At 39.5% G+C, this 26,217-nt stretch overlaps 3 protein-coding genes across 3 annotated transcripts in view; 2 read left to right on the top strand and 1 right to left on the bottom strand.

Moving 5' to 3' along the window:
* Positions 1-6,824, bottom strand: part of slc15a4 (solute carrier family 15 member 4) — a 29,066-nt gene extending 22,242 nt beyond the window's left edge. Inside the window, exons 1-5 of the mRNA XM_061037656.1 lie at positions 6,631-6,824; positions 5,825-6,450; positions 3,515-3,807; positions 2,681-2,822; positions 1,613-1,687 (exon numbers count right to left, since the gene is read on the bottom strand). Of these exons, the coding sequence (XP_060893639.1) occupies positions 1,613-1,687; positions 2,681-2,822; positions 3,515-3,807; positions 5,825-6,403 (1,089 nt within the window). The 5' untranslated portion in view covers positions 6,404-6,450; positions 6,631-6,824. The remainder of the gene's footprint in view (positions 1-1,612; positions 1,688-2,680; positions 2,823-3,514; positions 3,808-5,824; positions 6,451-6,630) is intronic.
* The window catches only part of adamts13 (ADAM metallopeptidase with thrombospondin type 1 motif, 13), a 370,029-nt gene that overhangs the window by 250,009 nt on the left and 93,803 nt on the right, over positions 1-26,217 (top strand). The window lies entirely within an intron of this gene.
* On the top strand, positions 7,065-25,884 carry glt1d1 (glycosyltransferase 1 domain containing 1). The gene is made up of 12 exons (XM_061037654.1): positions 7,065-7,426; positions 7,771-7,922; positions 8,076-8,181; positions 9,841-9,892; positions 10,908-10,944; positions 11,930-11,986; positions 18,978-19,076; positions 19,780-19,829; positions 21,985-22,028; positions 22,481-22,601; positions 23,140-23,238; positions 25,397-25,884. The coding sequence occupies exons 1-12, from the start codon at positions 7,359-7,361 to the stop codon at positions 25,541-25,543; spliced, it is 1,032 nt and encodes a 343-aa protein (XP_060893637.1). The 5' UTR covers positions 7,065-7,358; the 3' UTR covers positions 25,544-25,884.

Below are 26,217 nucleotides of genomic sequence, written 5' to 3'. Positions count from 1 at the left end.
CAATACTGCCTCAAACTTCAAGTTATTAATAAGAGCATGGGCTGTGTTTCCTTCAAGAGTTTGTATTTGTTCAGCTAAGCCATAAAAATGTGTCAGGTGAGGTGAGGGAGCATTCACAGAGGCATCTAATCTCACTTCCCTTTTGATGTAGAGAAGTGTGGAGGCTGGTAGCAGAAAAGGGCTTAGTTCTGTTTTTTTTTTTTAAGAAGATATGAGATAGTGTGTGAAGTGAGGAAAAAAAATTCCAACATAGTTATAAAACTTAGTTAAAACAGTGGAGGTGAAAAACCAAGACTATAGAAGAGAGTTTGACAGTGTCACGTAGTTACAATGTCTATTTATTTAATATACATAGGATACTGTGTCATTATTAATGTGTCATTTATACAACACATGGTCAGGTCGTGTAGTTAACATGTAAGGGTTTCACTTCACATTTCCATGAAGTCCGCTCACACATCACTGTCCCCTCACGCTTCCCTGTTCAAAAACAGAACTTGCTTAAACTACATATTTTTCTTCTTATTCCACTTTCATCAGTTTCCTAACTTTAAATGTCTATGTGTCATTGTCTGGTGAAGTTATTGATGAGGTTTCATTCTTCACAACATGCCAGAACATAACACACAATGTGTCAGAGTGAGATGAAGATGCAACACTCGTCAGGTAGAATCATTTGGAGGCACTGCTGAGAGGTGCAATAACAGCCAGGTTGCTAATCTATGAGATAGTCTGTGAAATTCAGACTTAATCCCAGAGGCTTTACCAACCCTTGCTGCTGCCTCCAGCTGTTGCTTACCATTGTGTGTCAGTGACCTACTGACTACTTCAGTTTCAACAGTGACAAATCTAGTTCAAACTACTTATGTGCTGGCATGTTAGATCACCAAACTCAATGGAATTATACAGCAGTTTCTTCCGATTTGTTGTAAACAACAAATCACAGGGCCAGGCGGCAGATGTCACCACACTGCTGTTATTTTTGGCTCAGTCGCAGATAGCTCGGGGCAAGACATATAATCTGAAAACTGTGTCCTGAAAGTGTTTATTTCTACCTCGATTTACTACATGAACACAGATTCAGCCTTGCCATTTGTGTAAGTTAAACTGAGACTGGGCAATCAGCTTCCAATAACACCTCAGCTCAGTTAAAGTAGTGAGGAAAGTGAGAGAGAACACACTCCTCATGTTCAGTTTGAAGGTATGGCACTGGTAAACCATAACAAATCTACAGCTGTTATTATGTTACAAACCATAATAAATAAATAAATATGACTCAGAATTAGCTTCTTTAGTTCACTTTCACAACAAATATGAAGAAGCAGACTACACAAAATGTGAAACATTTGCTGTTGAGGTTATCGATGTAATATGATTTTGCAGCCTATAGTTCACAAAGTTTGGGTGGACTCCAGGAAGAATAGCTGTGGCTTAAACCACGGCTAATGGAGATTTGAATAAATTAAAATTAAAATTAAATGAATATAAAATGTGGACACTATCACCCACTCTTCTGTTAACGGTTCTGCCACAACCCAGAAGACCACACAGTCCATCTTCAATTAAACATGAAAGAGGTATTTGGACTGAGATGATCTCTATGTAAGCTTACCTTGTTAGAGACAGCTGTGACATTTGATGCAGGAATCTTCAGATGGAGGCTCTGCAGGACGTATGTCGTCTGCATCTGCGACACAATAAGAAGAATAGAGTCTCAGCATGATTTAGGGGGTGCACTCACACTCTGCAAAATTGCCCCGTACAGTGCTTAAGCCGGCACTCACACTGCTCAAGGACTAACCGGGCCTGAGCACGGTTACCTCTTGTACATAAGGTCATAATACAACACATGCATGGCTTTACGTGATCATGAAGCATGCTTAATTTACAAGACAGCCCTTGTATGACTTTTAGCCTATTACCAGCACTTTGGTACAGTGAGTGAAGAGGTACTCGGGTTTGTTTTGCTTTAGATAAAGCAGAAATAGGCTACATCACTGTGGAAACACTCTGTTACAAGTAAAGGCCCTGCTTTGAAAATATGAAAGTTGCATCAAAGGAAATCAAAGGAATGCAAAGTACTAAGAATAATATAGATGCCTTTATGCATAATGGGTTTAAATCATAATTTATATAGTCACATTTTAAATTCTTAATCTTGATATCAAAAAATCTTGGTCGAATCTGTGTCCGCACATAGGAGAACAACACAGAGAATATGATTGCTACTTTACTGACTTTGTGGCTTATCTTGAGTCACTTACAACCATAGCACTCCGGTATATCTCAATAATGGAAGCATGTCCATGTTGTTTATCCGTGCTCATGCATGAACTGTTCCAATGTGGAAGTACACCTCTTCCAAGAGTGCCAGGGCACCATGCTTAAGCACGGATAGGAATACTCACACTAGTCAAACGAACTGGACTTTAGGGGTGAAGCGTGCTTAGGCACGGTACAGAATGCCTAGTGTGAGTGCAGCTCGCCCTGAATGATCACAAGGTTGTTTGGTGCAAAACCAGTCAGCATCAATACAGAAAAAGAAAATCATCCCTCTTCACTTTGACACCGAGTGTGAACATTTTCACCTGAAAGGCTTATATTCCCAATTCAATTTCTTCATAAAAGTTTTTGTAAAAAGACTCAAATATTGTTTTATCTTGAAGCAATCTGATCTTACCTGGAAGTACACAGTCCAGTAAGGGATCAGGGCTAAGAATACTGGAAGGATTTTCAACAGGACTTTCACCTCCTCCACTTTCTCCTCTGGAAACTTTCCTCCATAAGTCACTTTGGCATTGTCTAGTAGAGATGGCTTGCTCCTTTGAGGAATGAAAAGAATCAAGAACAACACAATAACATTTGAAACAACAGTCATGAACAGTATATATTTATATATCTGCTACATTTAAACTCTTTAATGGTGACTTAAGCAGTCTTTTTTGTGAACATTACCTTTGAATAAAAGCACTTCTAGAGATAGGAACAAAAAGCCTATAATCCCCGTCTCTGGAGGAAATGTCTTAATAAGAAATGCTTGAAAAGCTGCAGGATCGGCCAACATCAAATATTAAGTGTCAAGTTTCTGCAGCGATTGTGTTACTATGGTTCAAAGTCGAGTAAAAGCACTTCAGTGTAACTTTTCACCACAGGGACTGAAGATGAACGCATGAACCACCAGGGGGAAAAAAAAAAAATTATACCGAGGGATGAAAGGAGGCTTTAGCATTAAGGTCTACCAACAACACCTTGCTGTTTTAAACAAAGGATCAGAGTCACCATCCCTCTAAACTTTGCAAAGAACAAAAAGACTTGCTGCACTGTTAGAAGAAGCCCATTGAGATTGATGAATGGTTTGCTACCCAACAGCTATTATGAGTATGCTGTTTGTTCTTTAGGGAATGATTTCACAACTTTTATTGCCTAGTAACACAATTTTATGTTGTTTTTTTCACCATCACTAAATGAAATGCTCTGCAATAACTGACACACAGAGGAGACAAGCCACTCTCACCGGAGATGGTTAGCCTCCTTCTTTCTCTGGTAACAGCAGGCATAGCCCAGGATCTTGAACATATCTGTGAAGGCGCTGCCATCAGCAGGCTTGGTGATGAAGACAGTCCGGCCGAGGAGGAAGACCAGGAAGGAGACCCCGAGGCACACAGTGGGAATGATGTAGCCGAGCGTAAAACTTATGTTCTGCTGGATGTAGGCCACACCTCCCAGAGATAGAATGGCTCCTAAGTTGATGCACCAGTAGAACCAGTTGAAGAATCTACGCGTAGCCTCCGGCCCTCTGTCTTTGACCTAAATACACACATCAGGATGACAGCAACAAAACATGTCACTTTAACCTGATGAGAGCATGTAAAAACATCTGTGCGTCTACCATCAGCAACTGTTATCTATAAAAGAAACAAAGTCATCAGTACTTTTACATGCATATTTTTTCAAAGCCACAGCAGGAAATAACTCCAGGAAGATTAAACTTTACACATCATAACCATAGTTGCATTGGTCATCAAACTGCCACGTGTATTATAGGGCAGCTAGCAAAATCCTCCTGAAAATAACTTACAGGATATTGAAAGTGTGCTGACAAGCGGAACAATGATCACAAGCTGAAACCAACTAGAATGTGGTTTCACACTTTATTCAGCACTCAATGCTTTATCTTCTCAGAAATCACAAAAGCTGACTATGTTAGCTCTCCAAACTTCAATTAATTCAGTTAAATGTCTATGCAAACAAATAATTATATTCTTATAATGCCCCTGATCCTTTCATTACACAGTCATCCCTGTAGAAGATACGATTTTATCAGTGTGTGATAAAGTGGATATGTCTCTTATGTATGAGCGCAAAGAATGCTGCAGTACAGCTACAATTAACTATTAGAGAGATAATGTCACGGCATTCACAGGCCGATGCTGAGCATAAATCTTTCTGGACTTCTTCTCTGTGGTAGTAGTAGAGTACAGTTAAAACAATAAATCACACTTCCCATTTGATTGCCATGTGTTAGCAAGAACAGCTCTATAAGATAAATAATGGATACATGGAGCCGGGAAGCTCCCACTGTGCGTTCGGTTTCTGACAGCTCTGTCCATGTAAGTGGCCTTGGTGCCTCAAGATGAAAGTCATTCCAGGACAAGAAAAGCATGTAATCTATGATCTTGTTTGTTTCCCCTCAAATACTCTAAATATTACAATAATCATATCATGATAGATACCACACAGAATGATCCTGCTTTATTATTGTACTCTTAAATTTAAGCTCTTTCCACCACAGCTGTCGATGCGTCTGCAGCCCCAGTGAAACACTTTTTTAGATACTATTTAAAGTTGCATATTCATTTTAAATACAATCAATGACTGTGCCTACAGGAACTCTGCAAAAGTAGTTACTTAATTCAGACAAAAAGCGTGCTGTGCGTAACTACCAATCTGACATTTTCACCTAAACCAAGTACATTTCAGCATTTAACAGCTTCCGCCACCACTTTATTATTCCTTTCAGGTGGAGAAGAATAAGTTGGGAAATTGTGCCTTGAAGTGATGCGGTTAATATAACATCTTCAGTACTCGTAAATAATTAACAAGTTTCGTCTTGTTTCACGATTACTTTAGTACTTTTTGTTGAAATTCACTGGCGCATGCAAAATGTAGCTGGTTTGATCCAGAAGTTGTTGTTTTTTCTTTTGTTGTGCTGCTTTTAGTTTTGCCTGACTCTGAGTTTCTCTCTAGTTTCCCACCAATGAACAGGGTGTAGTGAGTTCAAATTCTTATCATTTCCGCTGCTGGGGTGGTTAGATTATTTTAAAGTAACAAAGGTCTCACTGATGGAAATTTCCATTTCTATGACTAATTTTTCTTAAACCCGTTTCTACATAATCTGATATTATGTAGACATAAAGTTGAGAAATGTGTTGTTTCACTTCTTATTACCTACAACACATTACTAAAGGCATCGTTTTTTGTGTGTGTGTACAACTACTCATTGATGGAAGTATAGTATAAGCAGATTATTTATCATTAGGGATACATTGTGCCCCAACATGTCAATTTAATAACAGCTGTATCTATACGTGGCCACGATGATTTGGGGCATGCATGTCTAAGTGAACTCTCATGGTGCAACAAAAATCCAGTCACATGTCTGGTTTCCATGATGTCACACTGCATACCCAATATTATGCAGGGCCTATGTCTGAAAAACGAATCGTATTCATAGACATTCTAGCGTATAATGAGCCCAATGTCTGCACTAAGCATTATTTATGTAATTTAGAGATTTGACAAAACAATATTGTTCATACTCTACCTGATCTGCCCCAAAGGGAGTGATGTTGGACTTCACAGTACCCACGCCTAACGCAATCAAAAACAGTCCACTGTAGACCACAGGGCCACAATATGCAGCTCGAATGGGGCAGGTAATATTGCTTGGAGTGGTTCCGTTCATGCTCAGACACTCGACAGGTTGCACAGGAAACGCCCCCTCTTCTCCACACAGGTGTATCCTGGTGTCCTCGTTTGAGATGAAAGGGAAAAATAACATGCCAATAAAATAAAGTATCAAACTTGAAACAATTGTCCAGAACTTCCCCAGGTACGCATCAGCAATCCAGCCTCCAAATGGTGATATCAGGTAGGTAACTCCCATGAACATCAGAGGTGCCTGACTCGCCTGGGTGCCCTCCCAATAAAACGGACTGCCATTGAGAAAAAGGACAAGGTTGGATGTGATGCCGTAGAAAGCGATCCTTTCTAATGATTCAGCCAGCAGGATGGCTGCACATGCCAGTCTTCTTCCCTGAAAAACGGATGGCGCTGACGGTCTGTAACCAGAACCTGAGTCCAAAAGAGGGCTGCTCTCACTGGCACCCCTGTGGTTTGCCATCCTCCACAAACTTCCTAATGTGTTTTCTTGATTAGAAGAGTTCAGACCTGCGAAGAAAATGTTTGCTTGGTTAGTCAGACGTAGGCAGCACTGTTTATAGGGAGAGAAGAGCTGTCGAGCTCACAAACAAACCCAACTTCATCATATGCAATACAAACATTTCACAAACATTAAGTCAGCTAGCATTAGCATGACTTAAGCTTGGTACGAGTTGTGTTTTACATTACCTTTAACAACTTCGACACGTCCAAGTCGCCGTCAACTACCTCCATTAACCCATATATTAAAAAAACGCTCAACTATTCACTTTAACTCGTCTTAAATCGATACTTTGTCAAAGGAGAACTGGAAGTCAACAAAAACCAGTGTCACAGTACTACCCCGTGACACTTAGCTCAGTTAACAAACTGTCACGCTTCCGCTACTCTTGAGCTGATCTCAAAGCGACCTGGACCCGACATGCCTTGTAGCGGAAGTCGGACTTTAGCCTATCCACATGATTTGCAAATGTATTTCATCTACACGGATGTTGAACCATCGAAAAAAGGAAGTGATCTTGCGGTTCGATCTTTTTTTTATTTTTTCTATCTTTTGACTTTCGTGACGAAAATTTGTCAAGAGACAGAAAGTATGACCTCAAGTTTTTTTTTCTTTAGCGATTTAAATAAAGTCCTCAAAAACAAAAATACTGAGTTTTTGTTTTTCTTCCCTTGTGTGTTTCCGAGGGACCATTTCGCAGACGGACTTGTAAACATTTCAGTGTGCTTTGCTCACGTCTACAGCTTTGCGCTGTGTGTGTGAGTTGCAGGCATGGATCCAGGAAATGTGATAGCAGTGGAGTCAAGCGAGCTTACAAAACAACACAAGCTCTGCTATTTTCAATGTGTCGTCTATTTTTCAATATTTTACCAGTACATTTTACCAGTTAGCTCGTTAGACAAGTCTATTTGAAGAAATGAAAATACTTTTTCTTGCCTGTCTCAGTCCCAAAACTGGAAACCACACAACAGCTGAGAGAATAAGGTAATTCGCTCTGTTGCTAAGTGTAGCAGCTGTTGCTAAGCATTATTAACCTGGTGAGTCAGTAGGCAACAGAAGTTCAGTGTTTGCTTCTTGTCCTGGCACCAGGGTTATCTCAAAATAAACTTGTTTGGAAAATGTCTATTTAATTACAGAATGAATAATAAGTAAGGTCAGCTGTTCTATGATCAGCTATATGAAGCTCTTCTTGGCAGGAAGCAGGTTAGACACAGTTTGTTAGTAAGTATAGGAGACTTTTGATATTTACTTAGTCTTAAGCTATCATTGCTCAATCACACTTTTTCCTCCTACCAGCCACCCATAGTCTTATATTTCTTTTATTTTAGATCCCACATTGAGTCAGCAGGTCACACCTGTGAGCTCAGAGATGCAGCAGATTTTCAGACCCCTGCTGAGGTGGCAAACCTCATACCTCGAAATCCTCCATTTGAGGCTGCACTGGCCATTCATCTGTTCCGGGCAGGCAGGCTTCTTTTAGGTAAACATGTTTCCTGTTAAAATGATCTGTTTACTTTCCTTCTTACCTGTAGCCATTCTTTGTGTGTGTCAACAATTACAGTAAACCGACAAGTTTACTGCTTACCCATTCAGTCAGAAGCTCCTTTTGTTTTCTGTTTAACCTTTACACCAGACATCCAAGTCCCCTTTGGCGTTATCTTTGGTGGAACAGACATAAATGAAGATGTGAAAGTTGAGAAGAAGCGTGTGGTTATGGAGCAGGTGCTACTGAAAGCCAGGTGATGTTTTTGCAAATGTATTCTGTTTAACCAATGACTCTAAATTGAGTAAAACCATTGTAGACCGTCCATCTTTTTAAAATTGTTTTCGGAAACAATTGTGAACATACAGTATATGGCATTTTCTTGAAAACTGTCATTACCTGTTGAGAACTACAGAAACACATTTTGATGATGATGATGAATATTTTGTCTGCCCCATTTGTTTGTTAATATATATATATATATATATATATATATATATATATATATATATACATATATATATGTATATAATAAGGCTTTACATATGATTCCAAAATGTTTAATAATACGTTTTATGGTAGGCTTTTTAACATCTTATAGCACATGTGCAACTTTAATCACTTTAATTATGAACTCATTCCATTTAGATGAGGCACTTTAAGGGCCTTGTTGTTTCTTGACATGGCTTCATGTCATAGTTATAAAGAACGAGGCACCAATTACTATTAGTTACACCTATGCTTGTCCAAGGTGGGATATCTGCCATGACACAGGGTTTGTTTTAAACATTCCTGGTGACAATATGAAGTCTTCTTAACATGGTCCACATGGTCACTTATGGGACTTGTAGTCCAAATATGGTTGTAATGTATCACATGTTTTACCTACTTTTAGATAGAATTTTGATGCAGATGTCACCGCCCTGAAGTGCAAGTAGGAAGTTAATGTAACCATTTACCCTTCCTGAAGGAAGAGTTGTTCATATGAAATCAACAAGACAAATTCAATCAAATTGAATAAACTGTGTGATCTTCACTCTTGGTAATGCAGACAACTTCAACTTTAATGGCTTTACAACAAGCCATAAAATGATACTCGATGATACTTCCTAAAAAAAACCTGCACGCGAGGCTTATTTAAATTCAGGGAAACCATTCATCTCTTCAGCGTTGTTGTAGCTTTCCCTTTAGTCCTAGATTATACAAGATTTGAAATCGTTGCAAAGAATTTGAATCACATCAGTCTGGAGTATTAGCATGAAAGTGAAAGGCTGAACATAAGCCTACTCCAGCTGTGCAGGTTGTGTATCCCCTTCTCTTCATAGTTTAAAGACATTTTTTGCATACGTGCTTATCAATATCGTACTTGTGCCTTTAAATCAATCCCTGGTGTTTCTTTTGTTATCATGGTAAAAAAAAAAAAAAAAAAACCTGGTATGAGGCATACATCACGTAAGTCTAGAGGGGATAATTGCCTTTTTGAGAAAAGGTGGGAAATCCAGGTCTCATGACTTCAAACATCTGGATCCACACACCTCCCGCTGTTAGCGCCCTCTCACACAAACCTTGATCATGAAATTCAGTCACCTCTCTGAGCCTGTTGGCCCATTTACTATTGCGTGCTCACACATGCTCAAATTAATACATCCCCACTGTTTTTTGCTCTACATTCTCTTTGGTTTCCTCTTTGTATTCTTGGCATGTTCATCCTTAAAATCCTTTCCTTCAAACCACAAGCAGTTATTCTGCTCTCACGCGCTCAGCCTCAGCCTGGAGACTTCTGTCTTTTAAAGTTGTTACCACTTCTTTGTGTGCTTTGTTGTCCAAAGTTTCAACGCTGTTGACTGTCTCTTGTGAAAATGACTTCAGTCAAATGGCCTTACATTGGTTTTAATGACGTTCTTTTCTTAATCAGGTTTGCTGTTGCATTTACTGACAAACTGAAAGAAGAGGCAGAGTTATTTTTGGTATGATTTTATTCTTTTTTTATTTTAATAACTTGTGTCAGTGCAGTAGTTCATGTCTTAAACACTGATGGTTCCATGTGCAAGTCTGTGTCTAATGTGTCATAGCATGTTTCATGTCTCAATTCAAAGCTTTCTTGAGATTTAGTTGTACATACAACAGTAGTGCAAGCATAATGAGAGAGCGTTTCTCACCAGGATCCAATAAAAATACATATCTATCAGTTCCACCCATTAAAGTTTTGACTATAGAACACTTCTGTGTGTACCTTTGTGCAGGTTCATTAGTATACGCACTACTGCCTGCTCTTCTAGAGTGCCAAAACACTTAATGTGCACATTCACACAAGCCTATTATAAATTGATATGTCACAATAAACAAAACATTATCCTAATCAAAAAGTGAGGGCCAAAGTTTTTTCAGTTGCACTGGAACAAACAGCAGGATCCTGATAGCTCCAATAAAACAGAACAGCAGGGCTTTTACTGTACAAACACAATATTCTGCACTGTCCTGCAATAGTTTGGCATTAAAACAATATTACAGCGTTTTATTTTCAGACTAGATTCCACCCGTAGGCTGTAGAATGAGGCGAGTGGCGTGCTTTATCTCCACCATTTAGTGCTGACAGCAGGCAGACAGGACAAGCACTGAGAGGCATCACTGTGCGTTTTATTGTGACAGAAAACACACATAGGGGATGGATCCACTGTGATAACATCCACTCAATTTTCTTTCCATCCCCTCTTATTTATGTTTTAGCACCTCCATTATCTTACCAACTGCTTTCCCGACTCTCTTCTAAAGGTTAGATTTGACTAAATGTGTTTGGAGCTGAAAGTGCATTTATTGACTGTTTCTATTGACTGACACAAAGAGAATGAAGCACAGGTAGAAAATAATCCAATTTCATTTGTATCAACAAACACAACCAAGAGTAACTGATTGATTGAAATACTTCATAATTATAATCTAGCTTTTGTTTTAACCATCATTTTCCTGTGTTTTCCTCTGAAGCTGTCCCCAAGCAGTAAGATCTATGTCCAGCCCCAAGGTAAGCTCTGCAGGATGAACATCCTCGCCTCACGCTGTGCATGCCCGACTCGCCACCCAAGTGTTACATTAATCAGCTTTGACATTTTTTCCCTCCATTATCATGCTGTCTGCCGTACAGAGTTGTGTTTGCTCTCGCCATTGGCCGCCGTGCCATGTAGGACAGCCCGAATCACTCTTCCATGTTGCTTCCCACCAGTAGCCTTGTTTGGCAAATAGTGTCCCTTCATAGATTAGAGGAGAGCCTTTGGCCCGCTGCATGGCTGAGCCCAGACCAGTAAAAGCTTATTTTGTTGTGCCTGTGAACAGATAGTGATCACATTGAAGTGCTTTTTACATGATGGATCACATGGAATCATGCCTATATACACACACATACAGTGAATCTTTATATACAGTGCTTTTGTATATAGGTTTAATTAAAATAGCATCTATTACAAATACGGCCTATGTGTTTGATCGGACTAAAGGTTATGAAGAATAGCGGTGATGTTTTAAATTCACGGTGTCAAACAAGCAGTGAAGTCAGATAAAGGACAGTGGCAAAAAAATGTACAGGAGGCCCCTCAAAACAACGTCCACCCCCATTAAGATATAAGTACTATCTTTACCAACTCATTTTTTGTAACTCGTCCATATTTAAAGCTAGACGAGCATCATTCAGGCATTTACTATTATATCAGTGAGTACTGTGTAATGAGTCCTTTTTAGGGAGGTTTCATCCTGTCATTACAAATGTTGCACATTTTGAGCCACTGCTGTGATTTTAAGTTTATCAGCCCCTGGGGGCCCCAAGCAGTTGCCTGCCTTGCCTGTCGAAAAGCTGCACCCCTGATAAAGGAAAATCAGTTCTGAAATGATGATCTAATTAATATTTTTTTTTGAACATGGTGCTAACTTCTGCATAATGTATATGATCATTAATGTCCAGGCAAAGCTGAATCAGTAACACTGTACCTTTTAATGTTTCTGTGTTTATTTGAAAGGGATCCGCTCAGAAGTGACTGAAGACTTCTGCTGGACTGACTTCTTGAGGAGCTCAGGTACTGTGACTGCGTCCAGCTGTAAAGTGAGACTTGATAATCCATTGGAGGTTTTTTTTTTTTCTTGTCTTCATTTATTTATTTATTTATTTATTTTATAACAAACGCATAACAAACAATCCCGACCACAAAAGATAGAAAGGCTCATCACCAGGGAAGTGAAATACTTGACATCATATGAGGTTTTTTTATATATTTAAAGAGGGAAAAGGAAAGTAGATGTGTTGCACGGCGGTATGAGAGTCTGTGGTGGCGTCCCATACAATCCTAGATGTCCTTTTACGTCCTTCATCACTGTGAATAGTTAAAAAGTTTGTATGAATTGTTTATTTGTTGTCTTTAATAGAAATGATTCCCGACTGAATCTGAAGTGGTGTCTGTCTGGTTTTATAAAATACCAAACTGATAGAAGCAATAACTGCAGAGGAAATTAAACAACAAATGCAGGGACTAATAGCAGGTAAATCACCAGGGGACGACGGCTTTACAAATGAATTTGATCAAAAAGTAAAGGACAAACATTCCCCTTACTACTTAAAGCTTAGAGTTATGCATTAGACACAGGGAAATGGGCACAGACATGACAATCAGTAATAATTACATTTATACATAAAGAAGGAAAAGGATCCTACACAGTGTTCCTCATACAGGCCTATATCCCTTCTTAATACAGACTTTAAAATCATATCAGCATTATTAATCAACAGATTAAAAGCCGTTATCATAGATATGAATAACCAGATCAGTGTGGCTTCATACCAGGAAGGCTTCTGGCAGACTGTTTAAGACAAACTTTTCATTTAATTGATTTTGTTTAAAAGCCATACAAAGTCCTGTTGATAACACTTGATGCAGAGAAAGATTTCCATTTAGTGAGTTTACCTTTCATGTTAGAGAATCTCAACAGATTTAGACGAGTAATTTATCTTGTGGTTTCAATCGATTCAAGTAACCCAAACTCCAAAGTCGAAACAAATGGTACAAAAGGTTAAGAAAATGTGGAACACAAAGAGGAGGTAGGGAGATCCTCTCTCCCCTCTGTTAAAAGGTAGTGTCCATCATGAGTCCAAGTCATCCTGCTATCATTTAATAATGATTCTAGTAATCATGTTATAAGCAAGGCTATGTCCTAAACTGAAGCAGGGTAGCTGTGCACATTCACATCACTTTAAAGTGACCGGTGTTTTTGATGCAATGAAATGGAGCGCTGCCTGCACATTACAATTTAAGCTCCTTGTAAAATAGATTTTATTGTGGTCATTATGACCAGCTCTATACACAGGTGTGCCACACGTTTGCAATATCGTGCTCAAAACACCCCTGCTTTATTGTAGACTGCATTCTTTGTCCTTACCTCCGAGGAAGCTCAGTGGAGCCACCTCTGGGTGCATGATAGGGAATCCATTTAAACAGCCTCAATGTGAAAAACACCAGTCAGAAAGAATCTATTGAGTCTTTGCTGTGGTAGAAGCATCTACATGGTGGTTAAGGAGGAAAGAGCTTCAGTTCATGTATCTATTGTTTTCCCCCTTTCTCCTTCTCTCCTCAAAACTCTCATTTGAATAAATCAGTAAACATTTACATCCACACAAACAGCCTGGAGGTTTAACTGGACACCGCATGGTGATTCCCATCCCCAGCGCTCAAAGAGAGCACAGATAAGTACAGAAAGGAGCAATTGATTAATAGCTCCACAGCCCGGGGTAATTTGTCACAACGCTTCACAACCAGTGCAAGAAATACTAATTGCCCAGAGTCACTTTTCCATTTGTTATATATGAAACAGAAGACACGTCTATTGTTCTTTTCCTCAGATGTGATAAAAGCAGTGTAGTCTGACTTTTTAAAGCTGTAAAAAAAAATGTTCCAGTGTCTGCAGGCGTACTGTCTGATGGTGTTAGTATATTCCATGGATGAGTAAAATATCACTTACAGTTATTTAAAATAAAAAAGCAGTGTTAACCCCCGGTGCTGAAACGACAGCCACACTCTGATTTTGTTTATCATTGTCTGCCTGTTCTTTGTCTTCCTTTTGCATTTTAAAGACACACTTTGTCAAAAAAAAAATCTAAAACAGCGTTTTTCATATTTCAGAGAATGAATGAAGTCTGAATGAATGACCTCTGCTGCAGCCTGCATTTTGGATTTGAGAAAAAAAAAAATCACTAAACAATCTGGAGTGTAAATAAATAGACTGAGGTAGAGTTTGGATTATGGGTTTTGTGTGGCCCCTGTGTTCATATCACACTGTAACAGAGCTCCACTGGTGTGCATCAAAAAAGACTTTAGCACTGGTGTGTGTAGACTTCAACACTGGAGCTGTCAGTCCATGAAAGCCTCTCTGTGTATGTTGTTGTTGACCCCTGCTGTGAGGTTGGGGTGAGGAGGTACATGCTGAACAACACAGTAGAGGGAGCAGCAATACTTTGATTCACTGAAGGACTGAAAAAGCCAGTTGGGAGAATGATGGTGTTTTATTCTTTATCCAGCTACTTGGTCCTCAATGGATCAAATTGAGCAGATTATTCAGGAAACTTTCAGTGACGTCTTGTGATATCAGATGAACAGAGAAAAGCCCTTTCCTCTGTCATTATATAACCATACGAAGTTGTCAGACTGTTTGATCCATATAAAATAAATATGAAATATGTGCACATAAATATTAGAGATCACTGGCATAGCTCATGCTTGAATTAATGTTAAGTGTTTTTGCCATTGAAAGATATTCCAAATGTCTTCCTTCGCATGGCTCACCCAGTTCTTCATGGTTGTTTGTGTCTTTATGGAAGGCAAGTGTAAAGCTGCATGTTCCAGGATTTGTATTTAATTAGCTCAGGCAGTTTGGCTGATCAAAATGTTCTGTTATCTGGCTTATCTGTGCGAACAGTGTGGATGTGCAGAGATGAGAATAAACAACATTTGTCTGACTTGTAGTGATGAAAACCTTCAATTCAGGACCTAAAGAAATTTTAGAAATTTGTACGACTCTTTAGAACCAAACAAGTGTGGGGGTTGATGTCGTAAGATTAAAATGTTCAACAGTATCTATTCGGCTAAGTATACTTTATTTCTCGTGTTCAGCATTTTTTTGTTCATGTGAGTTTTAGGTTGAACTTGTTTTTACCGTGGCCTTGTCATTATTTTGTCCCCCCTGAGAGTATCTTTTCCCCGTTCCACAATAGATTATGTTCATATCGACATGTGCTACTATTTCCATACGACAAACACAGCGCCTCACATACTGGTCAAAACACTAGGGAGTTGTTGAGAATGCCCCCCAGATATCAAAGACAAATGTAGAAAAGAAAAAGTCTAACATAGAACTCACAGAGCTGCAAAGAGACCGGGAGAAAAGATCGCTGCTGGCACAACACATGATTTGTACACGTTTTACTCCCCTGAGGAAAGATGAATAGTTTTTTTTTATTTCTTTGAATTTCTTTCTCATTTTGACAAGCCTGAGCTCTGCTATGATTCCAGCTTGTCTCCATGTTTTTTTTCCCCTGCACCTTCCTCTGAGGCAGTGACTTGTTTGTTTCCCTCCGCTGACGCGCTTTCTCATCCTGCAAATCTATGCGAGTAACTTTCGATATGGCCCCCAGATTTAGAGCTCTTTTTTTTGACAATCGGCTCCCAGGATCAGGGTCAGTGCCAAAACTCCTCGCTGTCATTTTAAGATTCTTTTTAATAGCATTAAAGAGCTGCTTCAGCCTCCTGATCTGGACTTATCTGGCAGCAGGGGATTTCACTCGACTGTCACTGCGCTTTAAGCACGTGCTCATGGCTGTTTGTGGTATTAGTTTTGAAATGTTTTGTGGCTCATTTTTGTCACTAACAAAGAAAACACTTTGTGTTAAAGGCTTTCATTTTAATCCGCTTTGATTTTGTGTTAATAATTCCTTTACCTTACAGTGTTGCATTTAAACCACCTCACTTGAAGTTTCTTTAAAAACTAAGCTGTCACAATACTTTACAGTTGATATTATATGTAAACTCAACATGAGGTTGAAAATGTACACACCTTCAAAAGGATTTGAAAATGTGTTAAGGGATTCATTGTCTCAAAGGAATCAAACATGACATCAGTGATCCCCTCACTTTCCCTCAGGGTCACTTACAGGTCAGATATGTCACTCATCCAGTGAAATCTTAATGTCTACATGACAGATTGGCACAAGATTTAGTACAGAATTTAAAGTCTCTAGACAATAAATCCTTATGACTGTAATGATCGTCAAGCTTATCCTCTAATATCACCATGAGGTTTACATTTGTGGTTTTTTAATTAAGACATTCAGGTCACCCTGCGGTCCACCGTATAGTTTCAGTGATCCCAATACTTTCTGTCCCACAGATTAAATTTCAATTTGTTTCTTTCTTTAGTCAATGAGCAAACACAAGCAATTGCTATGACGATTGTATCTTTATCAGCTGTTTCTGTTGTGCAAAAAAAACGCTATGCATAGCATGCTAACACACCAAATTAAGTAGGTGAATATGCCACGGGTTATATGGTACACAGTGTTAGAACCCATCGTCTATTGTTGCACCAGTTCATGTGTTTTTGGTGAGTCTCTGTTTTTCTGTAAATATGAAGTTACACAGAGACTTCACTATGGCTGATTTCAACGATATGAGCTTGAAAAAGGAGAATTCATTTCTTGTGATTTACTTGTAATCCACATTCTTGACCCTCTATGGGACCGTGTTGACTCCACGTAAACATAGCCTGTTTTAGATTTTTAAATACAAAGACACACCCATTTAATTGTTCAAAGCATTGATGATCTAAAAGAGTGGTCACATGTTCCCACAGGGGTTAATTATGCTTCATTTTTCAGCACGTGTGTACAGTACATGTCACACAGCCCCAAATTTCTAATTTTTCATCCAGATGATCTCCTACAAAAATCTGAGTCACCTTCATTGGTAATTAAATATATCATCAAATGTATTATAAGAAATAAAAAAAACATCATGTTGCCCTTAGGCAACATTGTACCGTAATGGAATGACATACTGTACGGCCATACCAGGCATACTATGTTGGAATACAAATTTATTTCATTTGTAATGAAAAGACGTAGAACTATCTAAATGTATTTGTCATTAATAATATTTTGTAATGCATTCAAATTCACAAACTATATCTGCCCTTATTGTGATTTATGAATCTGCACCTTTTCTATGGCTCCTTCAAAAAGCCATAAAGCACAGGTGGCCCTGCCAGCTGAGGAGAGTGAGGATGAGGTGTCATATAATGAGGAGGAAGTCAGTTACAATGCAAATACTCAAGTTGTTCTGCCATTGTGAAAGTGCTGTGCTTAAAACGTGCTACCTTCCAGTGTTTTTCTGTTGAGAGGAAATGCTTCCTCAACTTTCAGAAGCACAGAGGTGCATTAGTGAGGAAGGAGAATTTGTGCTTGTGTGTACATGCAGGTCTTTGTGTGTGTATGTGCATGCTCATTAGGATTATGTTCATATAAGGTCATGGTGATATTTAAAGTTTTTGAAACAACATTGAGGGTAATGATTTGATATGATCATTTATTTGATATGATGATTTTGGTTGTATTTGTGTTCCACAATGTTAACTGAGAGCAAATTATTTTTCTTCATTGATCTGTGTACCACAGAGGGTTAAGTTTGTACAAATAATTTAATCATCATGAAGATTAGTAAAAAAGTAAAAATTAAAACTTTGTCGGGTTTGTCCTTCTGATGAGAATTCAAATTGCTTGTTTGATGAATGGAGGTCAGATCAATTCTGATGCATTCCAGGCAGTCAGGAAATCTAAACGCTGATTGGCTTTTATAAAACAGAGTCCAGCAGATTTGGCGCTCAAGTTAATATATTTCCTTTCAGAACGGATTGTTAGCTGTACTTGCATGAAGATATCAGATTATAGAGATAAATCGGAGATTACTGCTGATGGAAGCGGGATGTCATTGCAGCAGGCTGCGTTCCACCTGCTTTTGTTCTCCACACAGATTGCATTTATGGACCGTGTAAAGAATGGACAACACAGCTCTCCCTTCCCCCATTGTGCAAAAATGAAGCCAAAATATCCCTTTGTCATGCTGACGTTTGCACTGGTGATGTCATTTGGAGTCAGAGGTGCGCCATAGAGAACCTGCAGCGGTTTTGAAGCCACGCCCCTTCCTCTAAACAAAAACACATTTAACAGCAAAGATTCTTCAGCTCAGTACAGTCGACAGTAGAACAGATACTTGTGTCGGTTTGTGGCAGATATTGACGGTTATGGAAGTTAAATGACTCTCGTATTCATGTTTATTGCGTTTCCTCTCGTTGTTTCTCCTCAACTCTGGTGCACACAGAGCTGTCAATCATGACAGTTTATTCTTTTTTATATCATGAAATAACTAAATCTGTAGATAGAGATTATAAGGTACCTGCCTAACTTAAGCAATTTAGCAAAAACAGAGAATAAGAAAAGCTTCAGGATTAGAGGTTCTGACAATGTCAAGATGTCATTCATTCATTGAAACATTAGCCTGATAAAGTGCTATGGAAAATACATTTCTCTAATCAGTTTTTAGAAAAGATCCTCGATTGTTCTTTGTGCATTCTTCATCTGGACTGAACCTGAAGAGTTCAGTTTAGTGGCACAATCTCTCAGTTACATAAGGAGTTTCAAAATGTTTGATGTTTTATTAACGTATCTTGATCTGGGGCTGTTTGGTGTGTAAATTATCACCCAAACACTCATCATGTGACTCTGTAGTTGGGACGCCATATTACACACTGATTGGGCTTCAACCTTCGAATGTTTTCAGCCGGCGATTTCCCTGCTGAGGGTTGCAACTCCGATCAGAGAATTGTGGGAGCACATTAGTCACCGCTGTCTTATTTTCCTCCTGACCTTGGGTGATGTATTGCTTTCATTATCTAGCGATGTACTTGGGATGTTCATTATGCAGTGTTTTGATATTGTGCTGCTGTCTTTCTGTGCGTCTGGCTCCTCTCCAGGTGTAAGCAGTGAGCCTGTGGACGAGCTGCGTGTTTTCCTGCTGGTGTGCGGCCTCAGGAGAGTCAAGGACCCACTCTATCTGTTGCATGTTTTCTCAGGTAGATAACCATGTTTACTATCCGTTTGCATGCATGTTCTGCTTATGAACATGTAAAAACAAGCATAGAGCAAATACATTAATAAAGTCATGACAGAACAAATAGGCCAGTTGAAAGAAGGCGGGATGTTTCCAGCCGGCATGTTTTCTACCTACTACCCTCGATTACAAACACACTCACATTTCTGTAGTAGCCTGTGGTAGAGGCAATGGCTGTGTCTTCATACATTAGGAATGAAGTCAGATCTCTGTGGTTGAGTTTCAGCTAATTGAAAATTTATGTGAAAGTGCAACGAGATTCTTCTGACAGGTCGTGTTAGCCCTACAAAGAAATGATCTCTTGCTTTTATACGGTTTCTCTCATAAACTAAGTCTTATATGTCTCAAGAGTGTATCATTGACATTTTATAGATCCTTTTTATTTACGTTCTCTTTTATTTGATGTGATTTTCAAAGAACACAGTTATGGTAATAAGGTGGCACTAGAGGGCGTCAAACTGTATATTAAAAGTTTCATCCAGAAGGGAGGAGTACACGTGTGGATTTCAGCATCTTGGAAGTTTGTATTCTCAAAGCCAGCATGGCTCTTCACATTAAATACAAAAACAAATGTGCTGCTCTCAAGAAAGCTGCTGCTATTCATGTTGTATCCCAAACAGTTGCTTTTCCCCCTTACATTCCCACTTGTCTTTTGTGTTTTTCAGAGTGGCATTGTGAGAACCCGCTGAATGTGTTGGTCATTATTGGGCCAAAGGTGAGTTGTCATATACCTGCCATGTGTGCCCTTGTGTACAATGATGCTCTGAACATTAGAATTAACCTATAATAGAAACCTTCCTTGGGTGTCCAGGCGGCCTCTAATTGGATGTAGCGGAGACACTGGCTTAACTCTTTAGCAGGAACTCTTTAGTCCTCCGTGGGAGGAAATGACAATCTTCTGCAATCATGTCAAGGGTCAACAGCAGCAGCAGCAGCCATAGTCGTCCTGATTGTTTTAATGTGTGTCCAACTGGGTATGTCACTGCTTTATATACTAATGCATCTCCTGCTGTGGATTAGCACTCGGATTTGACCAGTGACCTGTAACGGCACTTTATTCTGACACATGGACGTGCTTTTATCTAAGCCTGCTGATTTCTATTACAGCAAAAGCAAAGACACGTCACACCTCATCATGTTTCTGTCACATGTGTTATTCCTCTGGACATGACCTCACAAGCACACACATGTACACACACACAAAGTGGCTCCACGTCAAGTCAAATCATTGGAAAAAAGCAATAAAGCCTGCCGTGATGTATGATGATTCATAAATCATGGCAGAGAATCAAATCAGAGGAGGGAGGGTTTTATACATTTACTGTAAAAGTTTATATTTACCTGATTGCACTTTTATGTTCTGTCTACTCGGTGCTGCAGATAGAAGTCACGTCCCGGGCAGCAGCAAGCAGCCTCACTGCTCTAACGACTGTTCCTCCTTTCCAATCTCTCACTCATTGATTTCTCTCTTCATCTCCTCTTCCCACTGACTTGCTTTGATACCACATCAGTGTACAGTCTTTTTTAGTGTCTGTTCTTTCTTTCAAACCGTGGTGTCAGGCGAAAAGGTATGTTCTGCTTTAGTTTTTCCGCTCAAGAAACAACTCAATTAGACATGGCCAGGGGCTCATACACAGTCGCACCACTGCCGCTTCTCGCTCCGCTTTGTTGTTGTTTGATGAAATGGTTCAGTGGAAGCAGAGACGTGTGATTCATCTCGACTCTCCTGATTCAGAGTGGAAGCATGTATGCCTATTTGTTTGCCTGAGAAATGAAAAGCCACACACTATTATTATAATAAACATGTACTTGTATGAAGGTCACATTTCCCCTCTATAAGTACAGGATTCCACTTTTGATTGAAAATGACTGATTCAAAGAAGTAAAAGTAAAATCTTAAAAATATAAACTAACAGAATGAGATGTGTACTATGAACCCACAACTACTTCACTCCAGTAATAAGCACTCTGGCCGTGCGGCATCTGTCATTAAGAGGAGAATTCAGGTCAGTTTGTCAGCAGTGACACACGTCCCTCAACTGTAACTGGGCTTCATCAAGCCCCACAGTGTGCAGCATGTTCAGTGCTATTATTGCTTCATATAAGGAAGGGTTATTCTTAAATGTTATACTTCATCTGGTCAGCTTTTTCACCAAATATTTGCTGTTTATGAAAAAAGATAATTGTACATAATAAGGACAAAAAGGCATCACAAAACAGACACAGGGCGAACAGATTCACTCTGTAGATTGAAAACGTTGTTATTGCTTTCCCTTTTTATGACTCATCACATCTTTCCCCTTTCATTTCTGTCGATTCACCAAGCTACGGTGCAGGATCAGTACAGTGCTTAAATCAGTTGTTTGTTAATACAGCCTTTATCCTGATACAGCCACACACTGGTTTTACAATGTCCGCTAAACCCCCAGATTAGACCAGGATAGAAAAAAGAAAAAAAAACCTCTCTTCTGTCTAGATTCTTGGAATTCAATGCACAACACGCTTTACTGTAGATTCCTCTGAAAAATGTCATGAGCTATAAAATGAAAGAGGGGAAAAAGTAGCAGCTTGCTTGGCAACATCTTTGACCTAAATTGCTATGCTTTGACTTTTCTGTGGGCAGGCTAATGCACGCAAATCCCACACTGCAATTAATCAGATTGGCCACCCAGCCCACCCTGACCCCAATCTCTGGAAATAGGGGATTTACAGAGAATGATTTGCCCATGATAGAAATTATTAATTGTGTCATTGTGTATTTTATCCTCTCGATTAAGTCATTGCTGGAGTCCTTGATGTAAACACAGCTTTTTGAAATGACGTAAACAGGTTTTTTTTACTCTTCTCTGTAACGTCTCTGTCTCTCTTAGATTGATCCTGTGCTTACAGCTGAGGTGGAGGCAATTGTTCAAAGGTAAGTTACCTTTCCCTTTTCAGTAAAGAATCTCTGAAATTAGGCTTGAGATCTGACAGTCTTATTGCAAACACTTTGCTTCTGTGAGAAACTTGAACACTGCTTTTTATCCCACGCAGCACAGAAAAGTATCTCAGTAAATACAGCTTACATTTATCTTGACATAATGTAAACAGAGTTAAAATCTTCAGGGAGCACCAAAATCCTCCCTTTTTTCAAAACGACTCTCCCTACTCTAATATCGTGGTTGCTCTTTCAGTTCCCTCGCCAAAGGCGTCCACCACAACAAAGCGGCAGGAAGCTGCCCTCTCTGCTTAGGACTTTACCTGGTCTCACAGTGCATGTCACACATAGTGCAGCCGTGTTTCCTGCCCCAAGCTTGTCACTGCCCTTTAGCATCATTCACGCCTATATGAGCTCCGAGTCACTCAACTCTGCCTGTACTTCTGCAGAACAGCAGGGGTCTTCTTGGCCCAGGAGAGAAGCCAGCAGGAGCTTCATGCTGCCATGAAAAGGTGCTCCGCCGTGGTCAACAGCTCCGTATCAGAGGGCATGTCCGCTGCCATCTTGGAGGTAATCATCTTCGGGGCTTGTGGGTAACAACAGCAAAATGCATCTTAATTTACTCGTGTATCGTGCTGCAGAACAATATCTTGGTAATGAGAGTTGGTTTTATCCTAAGAAAAAAACTGGAACTGTGTGAATATTTACAGCAGTCCTTATCTTGTGAGTTCTCACTCAGCTACAATGTTATCTGACCACTTCAGGGACAATTACCCAAATTAATTGCTTGACTCCAATCTTCCTATTCCTGAGTGAGCAAAACCTGCAAATCCACTTAATCTCTCTTAAACTCAGTCGATTAAGACAATCCACAGTAGGCTTAAAGTCTGATTATTCTTCTAGCATGTTTCACTCAACAACCTGCTGAAGGTATTAGCTGATAAAGATTAATTCTGTAAGTGAACCAAAGCAGTGATGAGCAGAATAGCTTATCAGTACACATGCCAAGGTGTCTTTTTTTTTTTTTATACAAGAGTGAGTAACTTTTGCCTGTGACATTGTAATTCTCAGCAACCTCTCAGTGCTTAATCTCTCTCTGCTCCGACAGGCCATGGATCTCGGGGTACCCGTGTTGGCCCGGGACATTCCAGGAAACGCAGCTGTAGTTCAACATGAGCTCACCGGCCTGCTGTACTCATCACCTCAGGTAGATAGGGACAAACACGGACCAGGTCACTATAGACGTTAAGCCCAGTTAAGCTTTAATACTGAAGATAGAGAGGATAAACTTCATTATCATCACTGCAGCCAAAAACTACTCCTTTAACCTCAAATGACCGAGAAAGCATTATGGGTATGTACGTCCACTTCTCAGGCATGGCTTTATCTTAAAAACAAACAACAATAAAAACAGTTTGAAGCAGAAAAAAACAACATTAATTTTCTAATCTTTCTACTAAAAAGTTCTCCTGACTACAGTCCGACATATGGAAGTATTATGAAACAGAATGAGCTGGGTTTTTTCTTAGGTGCTCGGATTAGGATCAAAAAGTGTAGCCTTCAGGGACAGAGTGTAGATACAAAACGACCACATGGTGATGCAACACATGGCATCATGCAGGAAAGGGCAAAGCGGGGAGTTCCCATGAGAACTCTTCAGTCTGATGAATAATGAGGTTTGATCAGAGTTTTCCATAAACACTGTCTGCCTGCTGGAGAGGCCGTCATTAAAAACATTTCCAGCATACTTTTTCCTGTCATATTAAAAACACTTCTTCTTGGGTTCTATTAAAGTAACTTGTATTATTTAAGATGAAGATTTGCATTCAGTCATCAGAAAGTCTTGATCTCAAAGTTCATATGAGGAACTTGAGGTTTGTGGACAAAGTGGTACCTTTTATCATTTTGCTGATTTAGTCCTGGATGTGTATAAATGGTGCTTTTAAAAAAATGATACTGGATTATATTTGCAGTCAAATGTTTCCCTCATTAAGTGTTTTTTCCATGGAAAATGTAAATGAGACTGTTTTTGGCATCATTTCATCTGACACCTACTCTGCATCAGTGGTTTCAGGCATTAGAAATTACTACATATAAATAATCAATCGTGTTGCCAACAGTCTTGTTTGCTCTTGTAGGTCATAAAAATCAACTGTATTAATTAAAGGCTGTTTCATAACCAGCTAAAATCTCCTCAGGAGCTTTACGTTATGAGAAAAACAGCTATGCTTATGTTGGCAGGTATCAGAGAAACAAGCTAAGCTAATGTTAGCAGGTATCAGAGAAACAAGCTAGGCTAATGTTAGCTGAAAAAGGACAATAGCAAAGGTTAAGGTCAGATCACAAAGGGCTTGACCGTGCTGCTGTCATGACAACCAGCATGCTCTACTCTAGCGTGATGTTGTTTTAACTGTTGAGATAAGTCCTCCCTGGGGGAGGGGAGTGGGGGTCACGTGCGCTCAGCTGAGCTGCCAGGAAGAAGCTCACACAGATGGTCACAGCATCTTGGGCTGGATAAACCATGACCTCAGCCAGAACCGATGGGCAACAAACACCAGTCTTTCAGCCAAAACTTCCCTTGCGGTGGATCACACTCAAGAGTTTGTTTTCATTTCTGCCCGCTTTAAAATCCTTCTTTTACCAACATCCTTGTTTTTGATTGACTGTATTTTGGGGTCTTTAAGCCTTAAGGGTAATTACACGAGGAGTATGGGTATCAAGAGAAGTGTCTAAAGAAACAAACACACAAGCACTTTAAGGCTTTAAAGAGAAAAATGGTAACTCTGTCTGGCTCTATAATTTGCACTAAAAGTGAAGTGATTATAAGCATGCCGCTCATAAGTTGAGCTTTAATCCTGTTGCAGAGGACTTACAGCTCTCATATGGCCATAGAGAAGAGCAGTTTGCTACCAAGAGCCTCTCCAGACATAATCACATCACTTGAGTGAAGTGAAGTAGAGTGAATTGGCCTTCTGACTGGCAGCAGCTGAAACTTTGTATGCCCACTGGCTCTCTGCTGCAGTACAAGGATTCCGGATGCTGTTTGGATACAGCATCTCTCAATCATTGTTTTTATCCTCACCTTCCCCTCCCGGTGACCCGGTGAGAGCTGCCGTAGGTGGCAGCTATGAGGATAGATTTACAAGGTCTATTGGACAGCTGTTTACGGATCTTTAGCCATCAATATCTCCATCTTTTGGCAATGTCTTTTCACTAATCAGTACACCAACTTTTATCTGAATTCTCTTCTTGTGCCTTGGAATATCTTTAAAAAGAAAAAAGCATACCTTCAGGCAACTTCAATAGAAAGCTTTAAGTGATATTTGGCGGTAAATAAGAACTTATTTTGTCTCTGTCCCTGCCAGGAATTCGTACATCAATCCCAGAGGCTCCTGTCAGATCCTGCGCTCAGAGAGAGAGTGGTAAGGAATGGGAAACTGTACGTGGAAGAGTGTCACGGGCTGAAGCAGGAGAGAGAAACCTACCAGCAGCTGGTGAACACTTTGCTCTGAGCTTGTCTTACAATTCAACCTCTCTTATATATACTATACTATACTTTCTCAGGAACCTTAGCATCAAAGAATGGGGCATTAAATTGTTGTTTTTACCTAGCAAATGTAATAATTATCAAAGTTGTCTTGTCCATCAAAAAAAACAAAATAAAATAGGTTACAAGGTGCCTGTGTAAAATAGCGGGTTTTATCTGAAGTGCCTTATTGAACATATTCTGCAGAGCACTTTGAACTTAACAACCTGGGTAGAAATTGTTGTTGGATTTGATAAAAATTGGAATGTATTTGGAATGGATGACATACTGCTATTTATGGTTTTGTATAAATATAGAAAAACACTGGTTCTTTGTCTGTTCATTTGAGTTTGACAATGCAATGGTTATTGTTGACTCGATGAGGATTTCAATTGGTATGGTGGTTGTAAATTGTTGTTAAACCATTCCACAAACAAAGTACAGAATCAACTCATCTTCTCTTGGTAAATACGTTTACAATATGTTTTTCCTCTCCTGTACTCTATACTACCGCATTCATTTTTAATAAGGTGCAACGGTTGGGTTTGCACACCTTCAAAGGCCCGGCAAAAACTCAATTTGTTTAAAGGGCAGAGGGTCACTAAAGGTTCTAGTAATTTGCTGTTACAAAGGTTGGTTTTGCAACACAGTGGGAGCATG

Source organism: Labrus mixtus, chromosome 5 (genome assembly GCF_963584025.1).
Source record: "Labrus mixtus chromosome 5, fLabMix1.1, whole genome shotgun sequence".
Lineage (NCBI taxonomy): Eukaryota > Metazoa > Chordata > Actinopteri > Labriformes > Labridae > Labrus > Labrus mixtus.
Note: the sequence above shows the minus strand (reverse complement) of the source record. Positions and strands in the feature narration are given on the sequence as shown.

Bases quoted from the DNA above. Each gene is read 5' to 3' on its own strand.
- glt1d1 (XM_061037654.1), top strand. From the start codon at position 7,359: ATGAAAATACTTTTTCTTGCCTGTCTCAGTCCCAAAACTGGAAACCAC. The intron at 19,077-19,779 runs GTAGATAACCAT...TGTGTTTTTCAG, and splicing joins TCTGTTGCATGTTTTCTCAG to AGTGGCATTGTGAGAACCCG. The intron at 23,239-25,396 runs GTAGATAGGGAC...TGTCCCTGCCAG, and splicing joins TGCTGTACTCATCACCTCAG to GAATTCGTACATCAATCCCA.